The sequence below is a fragment of the Panulirus ornatus genome, chromosome 43, assembly GCF_036320965.1.
Source record: "Panulirus ornatus isolate Po-2019 chromosome 43, ASM3632096v1, whole genome shotgun sequence".
Taxonomy (NCBI): Eukaryota; Metazoa; Arthropoda; class Malacostraca; order Decapoda; family Palinuridae; genus Panulirus; species Panulirus ornatus.
In genome coordinates this window covers 22859664-22878106 of record NC_092266.1, presented here as the reverse complement: position 1 = coordinate 22878106, position 18443 = coordinate 22859664, and the positions used below count along the sequence as shown (strand labels likewise).

The 18443-nt window shown below is 41.5% G+C and overlaps 1 protein-coding gene across 2 annotated transcripts in view; it reads right to left on the bottom strand.

The window, feature by feature from the left end:
- Window positions 1-9: 9 nt before the first annotated feature.
- LOC139762404 (uncharacterized) overlaps window positions 10-18443 on the bottom strand; it is an 84251-nt gene continuing 65817 nt past the window's right edge. For both annotated transcript variants that reach the window (XM_071687254.1, XM_071687255.1), the window contains exons 13-16: window positions 11539-11736; window positions 10464-10586; window positions 6378-9578; window positions 10-1062 (exon numbers count right to left, since the gene is read on the bottom strand). In XM_071687254.1, coding sequence (XP_071543355.1) covers window positions 968-1062; window positions 6378-9578; window positions 10464-10586; window positions 11539-11736 — 3617 coding nt within the window. In that variant the 3' untranslated portion in view covers window positions 10-967. The remainder of the gene's footprint in view (window positions 1063-6377; window positions 9579-10463; window positions 10587-11538; window positions 11737-18443) is intronic.

Sequence of the window (18443 nt, the reverse complement as noted above, 5' to 3'; positions counted from 1 at the left end):
AGACTAGCATTTACATGAACTGTCTTTATCGGTAACAAAAGGTTGTAGTATTTTCATGGTCTTAAATGGTAGTGTGCATCACTCTGTACGTACAGCAATAAGTTAAAAGTTTTATAGTTTACCTTTTAACCTACATAGTTACATAACATAAATGTTTATTTTCGTTATGCCTAAGTATATACAAATTCTTTTAAAATTTAAAATTAAACACTGAATTAACTTATTATAAAATTCCCAAATCTGGTATAAGATTTTTAATACACTGCAGTATATGTTATACACTATCATAACGATAAAACTTTGGAAGTGATTCTATTTCAACAATTCAAGGGAAATACTGTATATCTTGAGCTAAGCTAACATCATTTATGAGTGACTAATGGATCTTAAACTCTAATATGACAACTCCCAAAATGTATGAATAAGTAAAAATGCCTGAGAATCATGCTTCATAACTAGAAATATCATTTGAATCCATTGCAGAATTCTTATTCTTTATATTGTTTAAATATATTTTGACTAGTCTCAGTGTCATTTTTTTTTATTGGACAAAGATGAATGTTTTTTACTGTGGCTGCCAGGTGTACAGTAATAATGGGTAACACCTTTCCAGAAGGCGTACTTTAGAATTATGTGACTTTCTTGGACAGCTCAGTTCATCACTGCTGGAAAAACATTGCACATATTTCATAATGTTTCTTAATTAATTAAAAATGAGTTATTTTGTTGAACTGTTTCAGCCCCAAACAGAAATTAGGGAATGCAACTCTTTAAGTTTAGTATCTGAGATGTCATTTTCAATTAGATTTTGTGCATTACTCCAGCTGTTTCAGTGGGTCATAATACGCATAAAGAAAATTATTTAGTAAAAAATGTAGAAGTATTGTATCTAGGGTACAGCCACCAGTGCATGATGTTATAATGATAATTTTTTTCAAGAGAAAGAGCAACACTTGAAGTTCTAATCTTATGTTAGAAGGTTGAGAGCAAGAGTACTTAAAAGCAGCAGGTTTGATGTTACAAGTAATCCTTCACACCCTGATCCTCGGTGACTTGGGCGACCTGAAGGAAAGGGAAAACAGATTAAAGTGTTGGTATTTTTGAGATGATAAACTTATAATTCATATAGAAATGCTAGATATGATGTTATTCATGTTCTTTCACTTGATAATTGACAATAAAAGCCAGTAAATAAGTGCTTTAAGTGTGTTAGGAATGATGAGCTGTTTCAAGTATTTAAGCTGATCATAGCTTCTGAGAAAATTATGAGTTGATGGCACAGAATCCAATTATGAAGTTAATATTTATATATGAAAATGCAACCAGTCATGCTATTTTAAAAAACAATACCAAGGGATTTCCTTCTTGAAATAAGATAGTGTTCAACATGTGGTTCTCCTAAACTTGAACATTACAGAAACTAAGGAAACATCTCAATAATAATCATACAAAGCATAGGTACCCATGAAGTAGGAAGACAAACTAGTTAGCATGATGAGAGTCTCTTCCTCTAATGACTGGGAAACAAAACTCACCAAACTTACCTTGTTCCGGGCAACAAATCAGCTTTCTTCTCACTTAAGACATCCCTTTTTGGGGAGCCATAAATGAAAGGTGAGTAGTTTGGCAATTATTATTCTGTACAATATGTACTTTATTCAAGAATGCGATATTAGTCATGAACCAAAAAATTTCCTGTACATGACAACAAACTACAAATCTGATTAGCCAGACTGAAGACATTGAGAAAGCTTTTCCACATCACTATCAAAGTACCTGATAGCTTCAGTATTACTGAGGCTAGGTTTAATATGATACCATAGACATTCTCCAGTGTAGTGTATTAATCAGTTTTGAGCACATAAAATTTCATACCCCTAATGTACAGAACAGTAAATTCAACAGAAAATCAAGATTTGAAGACCTAAAACCCATTTTTTCAAAGCTAGAGCAAATTTTCTGTCACAACAAATGAAGTTGCCATCTTTTGAAAGTGATGGGTAATTAACATGCATATTTGAGAGTATGCCATGTGAAAAGGATATTAAGAAATAAGCTGCACATTTTTCTAAGGTTGTAAGATTACTGGATCTCATATAAGACTGTTATGACTAATACTTTCACTTTGTTAGCTATGATTAAGAGGGAACCATTATATAGGCATTGTTCAGACAGCCATATTCAATTTTTATATAGGAATCTAAAATTGATTAGATCGTGATGATATAGATGCAGTGAACTGTGAAAGTCAGCAAGTCTGGATGGTTCCCTGACATAGAGTACTTGTTTACCAGTAGAGATGGTGTCCAGTAATGGAACTGGGGATACTTCACCTCCAATGGAAACTGAAATTTGTCGATGGATGCAGTGTATCTATTTCTCAACATTTGAGCTAAGTGCAGTAACCTGCTCCTGATCAAGAATCCCAGGCTTGTAGAAGGCTTTGGATCACTGAAGCTGGTGAAGTTAGCACCAGCCCATGATAGTGAGAAACAAGCTAATACTAATTGATGAGAGACTTATGCTATCCATGTGTGACTACTGGAACCCTACAAGCCCAGTTCCCTTATCAGCAGGATATTCAGCCAAAACTGCTTATCACCTAAGACATGGCAGAGGTCACATCTCACCATACATGCCTTTCACTAAGGAGTATTCACTATGGGGAAATCTTGCACCGAGTTTGGGACCTTAAGGGAATGATCATTTGGAACCATGAATTGCAGTCCACATAGTACTCTGGCTTGTACTTGGAGGTCCTTAGTTGACCATAGTCTATGTGTTTTGCATTGTTTTTTTTAGATCCTCCTTAATGAGATTGTCAGGAAACCCTTCCATGAGCACTTTCAGATTAGCTGTTTCTCACCATTTTCATCTTAGCATTGAATAGTAGGGACCTGAAAACAGTTCAGAAAACCAAGGCATTAACGCCTTCAGACAGTTATTTACTTCAGATGAGCACTCCTTCTTCACAATTATTTAAGCATTAAGTTTCACACCTCAGTTTCACAGTTCTGCTTCAAGCCTAGGTAATTGCATAAGTGGAAGTGCATGAAAATTTTTCTGCATAATAAGTCATCCTCCAGCTGTAGTGTGAAGCATCTCTTGTGAAACAGAGCTTTCGAGCCTATATATATAGTTAAGAATATAAAATGCCAATCATCTGACAGCTTTTGTTTTCATATTAGGATTTGAACTTTTTGAACCAAAGAATTCATTTTTCTCTAGAGAAAAAGGTCTAGGACAATTTAGACCTTTACATATTAGGAACCTGGGTTGCAAAATTGAGGTAGCTCACCAGAATGTCAGCATCATTTAGAAATCTACCTCAGATCTATGAAATGATATGATCATGTGACATAATTTTGATGCTAAAAAAGATATTAAGGACAGAAGAAAACCTGATGGAGTTTAATGAAAATAAATTTGAAAAAATATGTCTTGGGACTGTTGATAATGATGCCAAACATAGGTCCAACAGAAGACAAACAGAAAACGAAGCAGATGTGAGAGATCTTGGATCATAAGTGAAAAACTAAAATTCAAAGAGCATATTGATAAGATATTACTATTTGGAGTGAGTATTTTGAAGGTTTGTTGAATGTGTTTGATGATAGAGTGGCAGATATAGGGTGTTTTGGTCGAGGTGGTGTGCAAAGTGAGAGGGTTAGGGAAAATGATTTGGTAAACAGAGAAGAGGTAGTGAAAGCTTTGCGGAAGATGAAAGCCGGCAAGGCAGCAGGTTTGGATGGTATTGCAGTGGAATTTATAAAAAAAGGGGGTGACTGTATTGTTGACTGGTTGGTAAGGTTATTTAATGTATGTATGACTCATGGTGAGGTGCCTGAGGATTGGCGGAATGCGTGCATAGTGCCATTGTACAAAGGCAAAGGGGATAAGAGTGAGTGCTCAAATTACAGAGGTATAAGTTTGTTGAGTATTCCTGGTAAATTATATGGGAGGGTATTGATTGAGAGGGTGAAGGCATGTACAGAGCATCAGATTGGGGAAGAGCAGTGTGGTTTCAGAAGTGGTAGAGGATGTGTGGATCAGGTGTTTGCTTTGAAGAATGTATGTGAGAAATACTTAGAAAAGCAAATGGATTTGTATGTAGCATTTATGGATCTGGAGAAGGCATATGATAGAGTTGATAGAGATGCTCTGTGGAAGGTATTAAGAATATATGGTGTGGGAGGAAAGTTGTTAGAAGCAGTGAAAAGTTTTTATCGAGGATGTAAGGCGTGTGTACGTGTAGGAAGAGAGGAAAGTGATTGGTTCTCAGTGAATGTAGGTTTGCGGCAGGGGTGTGTGATGTCTCCATGGTTGTTTAATTTGTTTATGGATGGGGTTGTTAGGGAGGTAAATGCAAGAGTTTTGGAAAGAGGGGCAAGTATGAAGTCTGTTGGGGATGAGAGAGCTTGGGAAGTGAGTCAGTTGTTGTTCGCTGATGATACAGCGCTGGTGGCTGATTCATGTCAGAAATTGCAGGAGCTGGTGACTGAGTTTGGTAAAGTGTGTGGAAGAAGAAAGTTAAGAGTAAATGTGAAAAAGAGTAAGGTTATTAGGTATAGTAGGGTTGAGGGTCAAGTCAATTGGGAGGTGAGTTTGAATGGAGAAAAACTGGAGGAAGTGAAGTGTTTTAGATATCTGGGAGTGGATCTGGCAGCGGATGGAACCATGGAAGCGGAAGTGGATCATAGGGTGGGGGAGGGGGCGAAAATTCTGGGGGCCTTGAAGGATGTGTGGAAGTCGAGAGCATTATCTCGGAAAGCAAAAATGGGTATGTTTGAAGGAATAGTGGTTCCAACAATGTTGTATGGTTGCGAGGCGTGGGCTATGGATAGAGTTGTGCGCAGGAGGATGGATGTGCTGGAAATGAGATGTTTGAGGACAATGTGTGGTGTGAGGTGGTTTGATCGAGTGAGTAACGTAAGGGTGAGAGAGATGTGTGGAAATAAAAAGAGCGTGGTTGAGAGAGCAGAAGAGGGTGTTTTGAAGTGGTTTGGGCACATGGAGAGAATGAGTGAGGAAAGATTGACCAAGAGGATATATGTGTCGGAGGTGGAGGGAACGAGGAGAAGAGGGAGACCAAATTGGAGGTGGAAAGATGGAGTGAAAAAGATTTTGTGTGATCGGGGCCTGAACATGCAGGAGGGTGAAAGGAGGGCAAGAAATAGAGTGAATTGGAGTCATGTGGTATACAGGGGTTGACGTGCTGTCAGTGGATTGAAGCAAGGCATGTGAAGCGTCTGGGGTAAACCATGGAAAGCTGCGTAGGTGTGTATATTTGCGTGTGTGGACGTATGTATATACATGTGTATGGGGGGGGGTTGGGCCATTTCTTTCGTCTGTTTCCTTGCGCTACCTCGCAAACGCGGGAGACAGCGACAAAGTATAATAAAAAAAAAAAAAAATAATTACTATTTAATCAAATGATGAGAAGTATGGTAATGAGAACATTCACTTCAAGAGATGGAAATCTCAGTATGTACAGAAGTAAAATGGACTACTGCTGTGTCTTAATTAACCAAATGAGTAGAAATAGATTAGAGAGAATCGGAAACAATTCATGAACTAAACAGAGGGACTGGAAGATAAGAAGTATCATGAAGGTTTGAAAGAAAAACAAAGCTCTAGGAGCAATACAGCTGATCTAAATTCATCTCAACTCGGGGGAAATTTTGTAATTAAGACTGCGACCCAAAAGCCGAGCCAGAGTTATAGAAAAACTACTCAGTGTGTTACAAAATTAAATATGCATGGGACAAATACAGAAACATTTGAAAGAAACTCAGAGTACCGGTTAAAAGCGATCCCACCAAAAATGAGTGGCAGGTGCATAATGTGCATTGTGCTAGAGAGAAACATGCAAGATGTGCAATAAGAATTATTGCTAGCTTTGCACTGGTAAAGTCTCATTATAGGTACTCAAAGGTAGATAAACTCATTTAGAAGAGTAAACAATTATTGAATGCTTCACATTGTATGATAGCCAGATTGATATGCAGCGGTACTACAGACGTGTTAACATCTGTTACAAAGACAGCCAATACTGTATGTGAAATGTTTGAGGCAGAACAGGATGTACCAGTTTTTTAGGACTGGGAAAAGGTAAGAACAGTCAGGTCATGTTGGTAACATTTACAGGCTTACAATACACATAGAATTTCTTACTCATGCTGCAAAGAGTTGAAATTATTTTTTTGATGTTTCTAAAGAAGTAAAAGCTTAAAAGAAATAAGGTTTTTGAACTGTGGAACCTACTGTGAACTTAAAGAGCAACTACTAAGAATTATCTTCAGTTAAAACAATTAAACTAGTTACGACACAAAAAGCTAATTCAAGTAGAAGCATAATTATGATTTTGCTATGATTACCTGGCTCCCCAAGAGGTTGCCAGACCAAAGCAGGGAGGGTCACTATGAATGGCTTCACAGTGGTATGTGGGTGGGTGGGATACTCAATCAAGCTGATAGGGATTTTCGGAATGTCACTATTATCCTCTGTTGTCCATGATGTAGGAGTCTCAACTATACTATCATGTTGAATAGTCCAGTTTTCAGAGCAGTTGGTGAAGCTATTAAATTTGGTCACATTCTCTGTCATGTTTAGGTTATTATTATCAATAATGCTGATGCAGTTAAGGGTTATGTTGCTCATATTTATTTTGTTTTTTTCATATGAAGATGTATCTTCACTTCTGAGAACTATATCTGTATGATCATTTTCACTCATCATTATATCTTTGTTAGTAACATTCTCATGCACTCCAGTGAGGTGACTCCATTGAGTTCCTGTCTGATTGCTGGTTAATTTGTGTGTCTGATTTTCACTGTCTATCTCAAGATTATAACTATGGGTTACCATTGCCTCCTTATCAACAAGGTAAGTTGTACGTGGTAGAAAATATATCTTGGGCTTACTGATCTCATGATTTTTTGTGCTAGATTCTGTACTGAGAAAGTCACCTGTGTAACCAAGAACTGATGTACTGCCACTGAGAGACCCATTGATTTCTCTGATGTGAGTTGAAGTGGTCTTAGGTATATTTTCTCCTGCTTTCTCAGAGGACTTGATGCTGCTGTTAAAGTTTTGGTACAGCTCATCTCCTGAGTTAATGGTCTGGTCTTTCACAGAGGCACTTTCTCCTTTGTTAAACCTATCTTCACTATAATCATTCAGGTTATCTTCATCTCCAGTATTATTAATGTGAGAAAGTTTATGTAATGGTTTATCTTGAAGCTGGGTATTGTCAGTTTCATCATGGTCAGTAGAATGGTGATGGTCGTTTAGAGCTTGTACTTCATGATCAGTACCATTATTATTTACATCACCAGCTTGTACTTCATAGTCAGCATCACTGTGAGGATTACTTTTGTTAACCCTGCTACCTACAATATTGCGGTCATTATCAGTGTGATAATTGGTACCATCTCTACCTCTACGGTCAGCAGGAATCTCATGTGTGCTGCTGGGTCCGTGGTCACCTCCAATGTCATAGCTGTGCCTATCGCTAACTCCATGGTCATTACCACTGTGGTGGGTGTTTTCTGTACCAAGGTCAGCACTGTTGTGATGGATGCTTCCTGTCCCATGGTCTGCAATGTTGTGATGGATGTTTCCTGTCTCATGGTCACCACCATTGTGATGGGTGTTTCTTGTCCCATGGTCAGCACCATTGTGATGGATATTTCCTGTCTCATGGTCACCACCATTGTGATGGGTGTTTCTTGTCCCATAGTTAGCACCATTGTGATGGGTGTTTCCTGTCCCATGGTCAGCACCATTGTGATGGGTGTTTCCTGTCCCATGGTCAGCACCATTGTGATGGGTGTTTCCTGTCCCATGGTCAGCACCATTGTGATGGGTGTTTCCTGTCCCATGGTCAGCACCATTGTGATGGATGTGTCCTGTCCCATGGTCAGCACCATTGTGATGGGTGTTTCCTGTCCCATGGTCAGCACCATTGTGATGGGTGTTTCCTGTCCCATGGTCAGCACCATTGTGATGGATGTGTCCTGTCCCATGGTCAGCACCATTGTGATGGGTGTTTCCTGTCCCATGGTCAGCACCATTGTGATGGATGTGTCCTGTCCCATGGTCAGTACCATTGTGATAGATGTTTCCTGTCCCATGGTCAGCACCATTGTGTTGGGTGTTTCCTGTCCCATGGTCACCACCATTGTATTGGGTGTTTCCTGTCCCATGGTCAGCACCACTGTGTTGCGTGTTTCCTGTCCCGTGGTCAGCACCACTGCGATGGGCATTTCCTATCCCATAGTCAGTACCATTGTAATGGGTGTTTCCTGTCTCATGGTCAGCACCATTGTGATGGATGTTTCCTGTCCCATGGTCAGTACCATTGTGTTGGGTGTTTCCTGTCCCATGGTCAGCACCATTGTGTTGGGTGTTTCCTGTCCCATGGTCAGTACCATTATGGTGGGTGTTTCCTGTCCCATGGTCAGCACCATTGTGATGGGTGTTTCCTGTCCCATGGTCAGTACCATTGTGTTGGGTGTTTCCTGTCCCATGGTCAGTACCATTATGGTGGATGTTTCCTGTCCCATGGCCAGCACCATTGTGATGAATGTTTCCTGTCCCATGGTCACCACCATTGTGTTGGGTGTTTCCTGTCCCATGGTCAGTACCATTATGGTGGATGTTTCCTGTCCCATGGTCAGCACCATTGTGATGGGTGTTTCCTATCCCATTGTTAGTGCCATTGTGGTGGGTGTTGCCAGATCCTGGCGGCATATGGTCAGGGTCGTGTGCGTGTGTGGTACTGTCATGAACTATAAGCATGGTAACCCCAGGTACGGGAGGTGGCACATCAGTGACAGGAAGAACCAGAAAGGTACTTTTTGCCAAAGCTGAGGTTGTATTATGCCCATGACTGTGATCTACTTCGTGGTATATTTTTACAGGGATATCTCTTTCCTCTCTAGAATTTTGAGGTGCGCTGGCTTGGACGGAACAGTTGTCACACTGATGAGGGGCATAAGTCTCACGCTTGTGACCAGGATCAGCATGTGTGCCTTGGGAAATACTGACCTTCCTGGCTTCATATGATTGCCCGTTGCCAAGTGCACGATTCATCATTGAATTCTCTCTAGCGCGACGAACATAACCTCTTACTGTAATAATCATCGATTCACTGGTGTCCGTATCAATCATCACTTCTTGCTCTTCATCGGCATCTCTCCTCACTCGCTGGGGAGCGCGATGGGAAGCCTCGCGTTTACTATGGGTTAGAGGGATTTGAAACTCGTGTTTAAGTAAAGGATAGTGAAGTTTCCCGTGATCTAAACTGTCTTTGCTGCTTGGGATTTTCTGTTCTTTTGCTTCATCATTTATACTGTTCAAGAGTCTTGTCATCATGTAATTCTTTTGTATGGTACTGATGTGGCTTTGCGAGCTGTCACCCGCGTTATAGTTGTTCACATCTCCCAAGGCATGACGGCCTTTCTTCGTTCTCTCCGTAAGCCTAGAAAGCGTACTTAGTGAAGCACTGTGCTTGTCGTCTAAACCAGCACATGTATCACCTACCTTACAGGTCACTAATGCCTGACTCTCTACAGCTAATGCAGCATGTAAAGAAAGATGGTAATATTAGCAGAAATAACGAGTTTGGCATCTATGTGTGTATTGATTTATATAAATACCTCAACAATAAATGTAAGTGTACAAACCTTGACCTGTAGCGACCATTACTTGTACCCTTAAACGAAGATGAAAACTACATTAATATCATGGGATTGTATGAATACAGAGATAAATGGCAGGGTATTTCTTGAAAACCATCAGCGGAGGAATAGTTAATACGAAAACACAGAATTACCGTGAGCATACAGTACTAGCGTTAAGACACAGCCAGAAGTAATGCAGAAGGGCTCCTTAAAGAGACAAATAAGAGAGAAGGAGAAACAAGACACGCTTGGCATGCAGGATCGGAGAGGGAAGAAGGCAAGTGGAGAGAAAGGCGGAGACCTTGCCGACATGCACTTACGTTACTGGACAGAAGAGGAAGAGTCTGGGAATACGTGTGCAGTTACGCCTCAAGAATAAGTGGTTGGCAATGAAACTTGGTGGCCAGCACTGGCATGCATTCTCGAGGTTCCACGAGAGATTGATTAGTGAGATTCCGCTTGATGCAGCACCTTCCATCAGTAATTTGTGAAAAGCGGGGGCGTTTTCGTGAGGGCACACGTGTGGAGATGAAGACTTGCAAGCACTAACGAAACGTGCTAGAATTTAATCTTCGGTGCATTACATTACTCCCCTTGAACACGACAGTATGATCCTTGGGTGTAATAGCGTGACCTTCGTAAGGCTATGCTGTCATGCCTTAAAGTCGTACTGTGGTGCCCACGGGTTGTGTGGTCGTGCTGGAGAGGTAAAGTCCTTTATAGTGTGTAAAACTATCAGGTAACCGAGGACAGGAGCTGGCTAGATGATCCACTCACCTGTTATAGGCTTCCAGGGTTTGGTGGTGTGTAGCCAGGGCGGGCTGGTGGCTGGCGGCCGCGTGCGATTCCGTTGAGAGCTTTGGCTGGCTCGGGTCGGCGTTGACTTTGGTGTACATGAAGCTGTTAGGAAAGTGATGATCATTACAGAGTAAAATTTACATCAGCGTACTCAGTCCCACCCAACTAAGATATTGACCCATGCCAAGCCTTAACTACATATCAATATAAAACAACCTAGTTCGTAGTGTCATTTTTTTTTTCATGTCTTGTATATGTTTCAGAGTACATTTTAACAATCGGCTACTTATCAGTTGCCATGTACTGAAAGAGAACAGTATTTGAATCTTGAAAATACATATATTGAAAAGTCAGCAGTTTTCTATCTGCATTTTCTATTTCGTGTGTGGCACTGGAATAGTCTCCACACACATTATATGGGAAACACCAGCTAAGCGCGTGCCACAGGGTCCTATCCTTTGTGGCCGACACACGTAGATAGCTCATGAGAGCAGTGACCGAAATAATACCTGAAAAGCAAGGAAAGTACAACAACACATTATGGTTGTCAGAAAAGGATGACTGAAGAGAGGTGATAACTACAGAGTTGATAAGGCAGAAAGCTCGTCATTCCACTCTGCTTAAAAAGGAGGCGGAAGAAGGGCCATCCCAGATATGCGAGTAGCACTCTATAGTGGATGGATAAAACCCATATGGTATACCTCCTCACACGAGAAGAAATAACGTCGCCTATCTAACACCCCAAGCCACTGAAAAGCAGACTTTGCAATGTTCATTACATGGGGTAGCAAGGATAGAGTGGAGCATATGGTTATGCCTAACATAATTATGTTACGGTAAGATTCATCTGTGATGAATTAGGCCAATACTATGTATTATGGTGCTCCCTGATGAGAAATGACTCCATATTAGGAACAAAGTGAGTGCCGACACCAACCACCTGAAAATTTATACTGACAACTATGAACCTACGTTTTAAGTGTCCAGGTCTTCCACCAAGCAATTAACATCATCACTCCCTGATCAGTATAGTCACCTGAGTTGATGCACTCACCTTTCCTGTGTAGCTTCATGCCGAGGATCACCGGCTGGACGCCCCGGGAGCAGCGAGCACCGGCCTCCTTTATGAAGACGACCCCGTCCGTCTTGATAACGCCAACGAAGCACTCGTAGGTGTGTATGTCACGGCGGTAGGTGAGAGCGTACACCCGCCCCTCCTCCTCCCATTGCCCTAGGCACTGGTACTCCCGCTCTGTCGCACACACACATTAGTGAGTACTTCATACATTCCCACAGGTCAAGTCATAATGACTCATAACTAGCAACAATATTTCAAATTCTCATGAACCAATGTTTGGTGCTCAGAAAACGATGATGTTAGTTCTCCTACATTATTTATCATGAATTTTCAACTCCGGGAAAGGTACAAGTAACTAATGCTGGCAATATTATGAAGCAAAGAACGTCACACTGAGAGAGATTTTGTAAGTCAACAAATAAGCTTAAATTACATTTGAGATTGAAAACTAGTAATGCTTTACATCCTAGAGAAGAAGACTATGTAAGCTCGTCTGTCATGCAAAAAGTATCATAAGGCAGGTCCGTAGCCAGGATTTTCAAGACGGGTTTGTTTGCGTCTCCTAGATGGAACTTGGGAGCAGACTATCATATTTTAAGGATTTTGCTCATACATTACAGCTAGTCAATTAACACCAATAGCTTGATGGTCTCTCCAGGTGATCGTGGAACATTTTAGAGAAAATTTAAGACTTCTTTTCAAAGACTGGGTTGGGGATCCCCTAGAGAGACTTTAACCTGGGGACGGTCCTGTTAAGAGTTTTCATCAAGAAAATATTTTCAGAAACCGTGTCATTAAATGTAGGTTAATATAGTTATATTTATTACCTAAAGCGACCCATCCAGCCCAAGTTACCCCCAGGTAACAGCAAGGTGCTGTATGTATGTGTTAACTTGGGGAAACCTTTGACTTTCATCTTGTTCATTGCTAACAAAGTGAATAAGCTCTTTATATTTTGGAGTAGAAAAAGTAATTCAATAAATTTACCTTGAAGAAACTATAAAAGTTATTAATGTTCTGTTTCACAATTAGCGAAGGTAAAGTGACGTGAGTGGGGGAGTGAGCGACTGCGAAGCAACTGGCAACCTGTGCGGTGAGGATGAGGGCTCGAGTGACCATCAAGCAGGCCATGCGGCGTCGCTAACATGGCTTCCCCGACTCCATACACCGCGCCAGGTTACGGTGGCCAGGATTATGGACCTTGAGGTAATAAGCTTAACTTTATTGACTGTCGTGATTGGTAAAGGATAAGGAGAGTTGGTCGTGTAAGACAACGTCAAAAATTGTTCACTTTAAATAGACTTTGGATGGCTGTCGAGAAAGAAATGCTACTCCTATACACACGTAACAGGGACATACACACAAATGATGCACCACCAGTAAGGTTATTCCATATGAGGTGGCATATAGATTTGCCACGCAAGATCCCACGGTGAGCACACACTTCGAAGGGGAACTAACCAACATGAGGGGAAGACAGTTATAACTTTTAGGTTTCTGAATCGATTGAGGGACGTCTTTATTGACCAGTTCCTTGAAATTAAGGAAGGACTGACTGATGGACTACAAGACAGAACAAGAAACGATTTAGGAAAGCCGAGAAAAAGCTTCGTGTCAAGTCCGGTGGAGTAAGTTATATGAAGTGTAATGCAGAATTAAGAACATGTGAACTGTTAATGAAGAAACGGAAGCACCGTGTGAAATATGGCAGTAGTGTTACCAAGAAACAAAAGATTTCTGAACTTGGTCAGTGATATAACTTGTTTGGCATCTGCAGACTGCAGGCAGTTGGAGTGGAGCGGGTGCTGTGGACTTCGAAACAAGACTGTCATCATATATTCCAGGACTGGGTTTGAAATCATATATCTGCTGTGCGAAGGATTAGAGGTGAAAGATACAATGTTGGGCGAGTGGACATATATATATATATATATATATATATATATATATATATATATATATATATATATATATATATATATATATATATATATCCCTGGGGATATGGGAGAAAGAATACTTCCCACGTATTCCCTGCGTGTCGTAGAAGGCAACTAAAAGGGAAGGAAGCGGGGGGCTGGAAATCCTCCCCTCTCTTTTTTAATTTTCCTAATGAAGGAACAGAGGAGGACGCCAAGTGAGGATATTCCCTGAAAGGCTCAGTCCTCTGGTCTTAACGCTACCTTGCTAACGCGGGAAATGGCGAATAGTATGAAAAAAAAAAAAAAAATATATATATATATATATATATATATATATATATATATATATATGTAGGTCTGGAACATGAGGGTCTACATGATTCGCTCCGGAGCATTATGAATGGAACACGTGAGAGAAACCCACCTCGTACGTACACAAGCCCATACTTTCTGTGTTACTAGGATTCCACTCAGTCCTTGAGGTATATGCAAAAGCCCCTGTGTAGAGAAACTCGTGTCTTAGGATGTCATGACCTCATTGCAAGATTCGGAGAATATAAAATTTTGTTAAAGATTTTACAGTTAGCAGAATAGTAAGTGAAAAGAAAAAATGAAAGAACTTATATCAAATGTTATCGAAGTCTGAATATATTAGGAACCAAGAGACGTGCATCAGGGGCTTATAGTGTTGGGATTAACAGAAGCTCCTTTGAAACGGAAATATCATTGTAAATCATTATTAGAGATGTACAACAAAAACAGGACTCTGAGAGAAGTCAGTATTAGGAAAGGTCATGTTCAACAGAAAGGAGATCAAAATAAAGTGTTTTTGTGCTGTAAGTGTTGGATGAATGCAAGAAAATGACTGAAGACATGGCTCATGAAGACATACACATATGCAGGAAGCTGTATAATAAAGAAATGTTCAAGTGACGGGGCTCCGCGAGTATAAAAATCCCTCGTACAAGTACACTTTCCATATATATATATATATATATATATATATATATATATATATATATATATATATATATATATATATATATGTGTGTGTGTGTGTGTGTGTGCGTGAATGTAAGCAGCCGACACAGCAAGTAAAAGAATGTGAAGTGGTTAATTGAAGCACCTCAGATGTTTGCAGCCCTGGCCTCTACGGGTGGGACGACTACAAGAAGAGGGAAAGGCAAAAGAAGGATGATTATTAATCAACTTCGCCGTTCAAAGAAAAAGAAGCGTCGCAATGGTTAATCCTCGTGTGGTTAGTCTTAATACAAACTATGGGAGACAGCAGTCAGTACCGTGCCGCTTGTTTAGGGGAGCTTGGTTGGGGAGCGCACGCAGAATTAATGTAATGATTCACATTGATACGTAATGATAAAGCAGAAATTAGGGCATGGTGTATATGTATAAAAAAAATTGTATGGTAACATCTTGAAAGTAAGTGTATCAGTGTTTTCTAACTGTCATCAGTGCATTTCAGATGAACAGTTAAAGAATAAGTAATACCGTCTGTGCTGAAAATGTATACGAAGCTGTAGATGCAGCAGCGAGTGTAATCTTAAGAAATAGAAGACAAGCAAACATGAGGGGATTAGGAAACCCCAACAAACCCAGACGATAATCACAGGTGAAACCCAATCCATGGGTACGGCGGGTGGGACGACCCGTGACGACCTCCATCCACCTATATGTTGACCTTTGCCTACACCACCTGCCATCACCCCTTCCCCTCCACTCGCTCTCCCTCATCCCCCATCGCCCTGTCCGAGAATGATGTATAAGACAGGAAGTCTGAATGTGGTAGAGGACTAATTTTTGGGTGAGGGGAAAATTAGTGTTTAAGGGTCGGGACGTATAAGAGAGGCAGTGTGTCAGAGAAGGTAACTGTTGAGGGGAAGAAGACGACGTGTTCTGTGTAGAGTACTTGCACTAGAAAGGAGCGTGTGAAAGGAGGGGATGAATTCAATCTAGAGTACTTGCTTTAAAAGTGGACGTGTGTGAAGTAAGGGCACGGGGAAGTAGGCGTGAGCTCCTTTTAAAAAGAGGATGTGTGTGAGAGAAGTATGTGGGGGAGAACGTATGTTAGGAGGGGGGCGATGAGTCAAAATTGGGACGTGTAGAGAAGATTTTGTGAGAGGGGAGAGAGGTTTGTGTGGAAGATGGGGTGCTTCTGTATAGGAGGGGACGTATAAGATGGGGACTTTGGTGGGAGACGTAAGGTCTGTTTGAGGAGCGGAGTGCATAGGGAACCGGTGTGAATGTGGGGCAGAGCAAGTGTGCTTTAGGGATGACTTACATGTGGTGGTGGTATGTGGGTGGTGGGAGATGTGAGGGATAAGTCGTTTGTGTCAAGGGCAGGACGTCTGGGGAATGTGTGTATGTGGACGGGGAACGTGTACAGGAGGGAGGATAAACGTGAAAAAGGACGTTTGTGGGCGAGCAGGCAAGATAGGAGATGGGCAGAGGTGACCAAGAGCGCTTCTTCAGGCGAGGCCAGGTGGAGGTGTTGGGGTAGCGGCAGCAGCTGCTTCTGGAGTCTGTCGCAGATCTGAACCTGGAACACGCCCTCCAGATCTTACGTACCTGCACAGTCATGCACCACCTACCTACCTCCTTTCTTCGCAGCGGTGCAGGAGACCATTTGGAATACTACGGCTATGGTATGTGTAACATCTACAAACGAAGACTGAAGTTACAAGAGAGAACTGTAACCCCAGAACACACATACCTTCCAGATGGTCACGTGATACACCAGTCCTACAACGGCGGAGGCAGAGTACGCCCAGCTACCTCGGTAAGAGCGAGGTTCACATACTGCTACTGTTGAGTCGTGCGCTTATCTCAACAGCGGTGGTTACAATCAAGGTTCACAGGAAGTCTAGGCAACATTCAGGCATGCACACACGTGACATAATACCAAGAGCAATATGAGACAGTTTCATCATGCCTGTTAACAGTGTGTCAAGACTCAAAGTATTGTAACATCACCAGTAAACTAGCTGTTGATTCTTGTTTTTACCTCGGGTTCGTGAAGAGGCTTTAGGTTAGGTTAAGTTTGAAGGCTTTCCACAATATAGCTTGATATCTAAATAGGTTAGAATCTGATGATATGCCGGTTAGGGCGTATTGTTTTAATCCCTTCCTGCCTTAGTCTAGCTGGCGATATGGATTCGCAGTTATGGCGCGAAGACAGAAGGATTCGATAGGACATATTGCGAGGAGGAAGTCCGCTGAAGGACGTGAGGACCAAAGACCATCGTAAAGAAGAGAAAAAAAGAGGAGGACTCTGCTGGATGAGTTAGATAAATGCTGGGGAAAAAAAAGTTATCACGGCACGAAGGACGTAAGACAGAGAGAGGGAGAGAAGACTTGTGAGATTTAATTTCCAGAAATCAGACCTCGCGACACGCACAACGCTGAAGAAGGAGGAGGCTGCTCAAGATATTAGTGTTTCTACACCAGCGATTTTATATATAACCATATATGATTACACGTTACGAAATAGTTTACTGGCGATGCTCATTACATATACTTACGTTCACTAATTATTCGAAGGTAAAGTTGTGTGAAGTCCTACGAGAACGAACATAAGCTATTCTACGAATCACGGTACAAGAAATGAGCTATGGTGCTTTAGTTCCGTAACACGTGAATATATATATATATATATATATATATATATATATATATATATATATATATATATATATATATATATATATATATTATATATATGTGACAGCAGTGGTGTGTTTATGTAGGATACACCTCTTGCCAAGTTCAGTGGTGGTGCAGTGATTGACTGAGGTAAACACATGTCAGGTGGACTACACTGTAGCCTCCTCTCGGCTAAGGAACGAGACCTTCCTTTGTGTAGTTAACACCCGTCTGTGTCGTGCTGTAAGGCGGTACTCTGGGTGTAGGTGCAGAAGGTGGCTGGGTGTAGATGCTGGTACTCATGGGTGGCTTGGTGTAAGATGCTGGTGCACAGGGTGGCTGGATGTAGGTGCTGGTACACATGGATGGCTGGGGTGTAAGATGCAGGTGATGTGAAGCAGGAAGGTCAGGTGAACTTAAAAAGAGTCATGCTTCACCTAAGTTCTACCTTAGACCATCCCAAGTAAGAGTGTTCACCGTAAGTCTTCCCCTAGCAACACTAAAATCATACTCCTCTTATTAAGTCTAAAACTAAAGTTCTCCGATAGGAATTATGCCCTTGTTCCTCTAAAAGAACTACTACCACGTCCAGCCAGTTATTTACGCGAGATCTACGTTACTACATTCTCTCTCTCTCTCTCTCTCTCTCTCTCTCTCTCTCTCTCTCTCTCTCTCTCTCTCTCTCGTGGTCTTACCCACTCGGGTTTCGGGAGGATTAGCGACAGCTGCAGCGTGAACCAGCATTTCATTATCTGCCAGGTTGTAGTTCTTTGGCCCAAATAGCCGTCTTTTCTCTCTGCCTCACCCACAAGTGAGGCGGGCTGCTTACTTTCAGTCCACATACGCACATAATCTCCTCATCATGGCACAGAACGCTTCACGAGTAACTTGTTAAATTTTCCTGCGGTGAGCGCCACTAACACGAGCCCAGCGATTTGGCATAGCTCGTCGCTAGTGAGTCTCTCTCTCTCTCTCTCTCTCTCTCTCTCTCTCTCTCTCTCTCTCTCTCTCTCTCTCTCTCTCTCTCTCTCTCTCAACAGAGCTGTTCCTTCTGTGGATGTCGATTATTATTGGTACACTTCGCTTTATTTTTACTTTCGTAATTTACTCTCTCCTGTGACGAAGTTATTCTATGAGTTCTTGGATAATTATCCTGTTAAGCACAACGGTGTGACCAGTGGGGTATGACACCCTGGCCTTTGACCTGACCCTTTTGGATGAGGTCAGTGGCCTGGCCATCATACCAGGGTTTTTTTTTTTATCATTAGTTTTGAAATATTTATTGTCGAGATAGAGATAGAC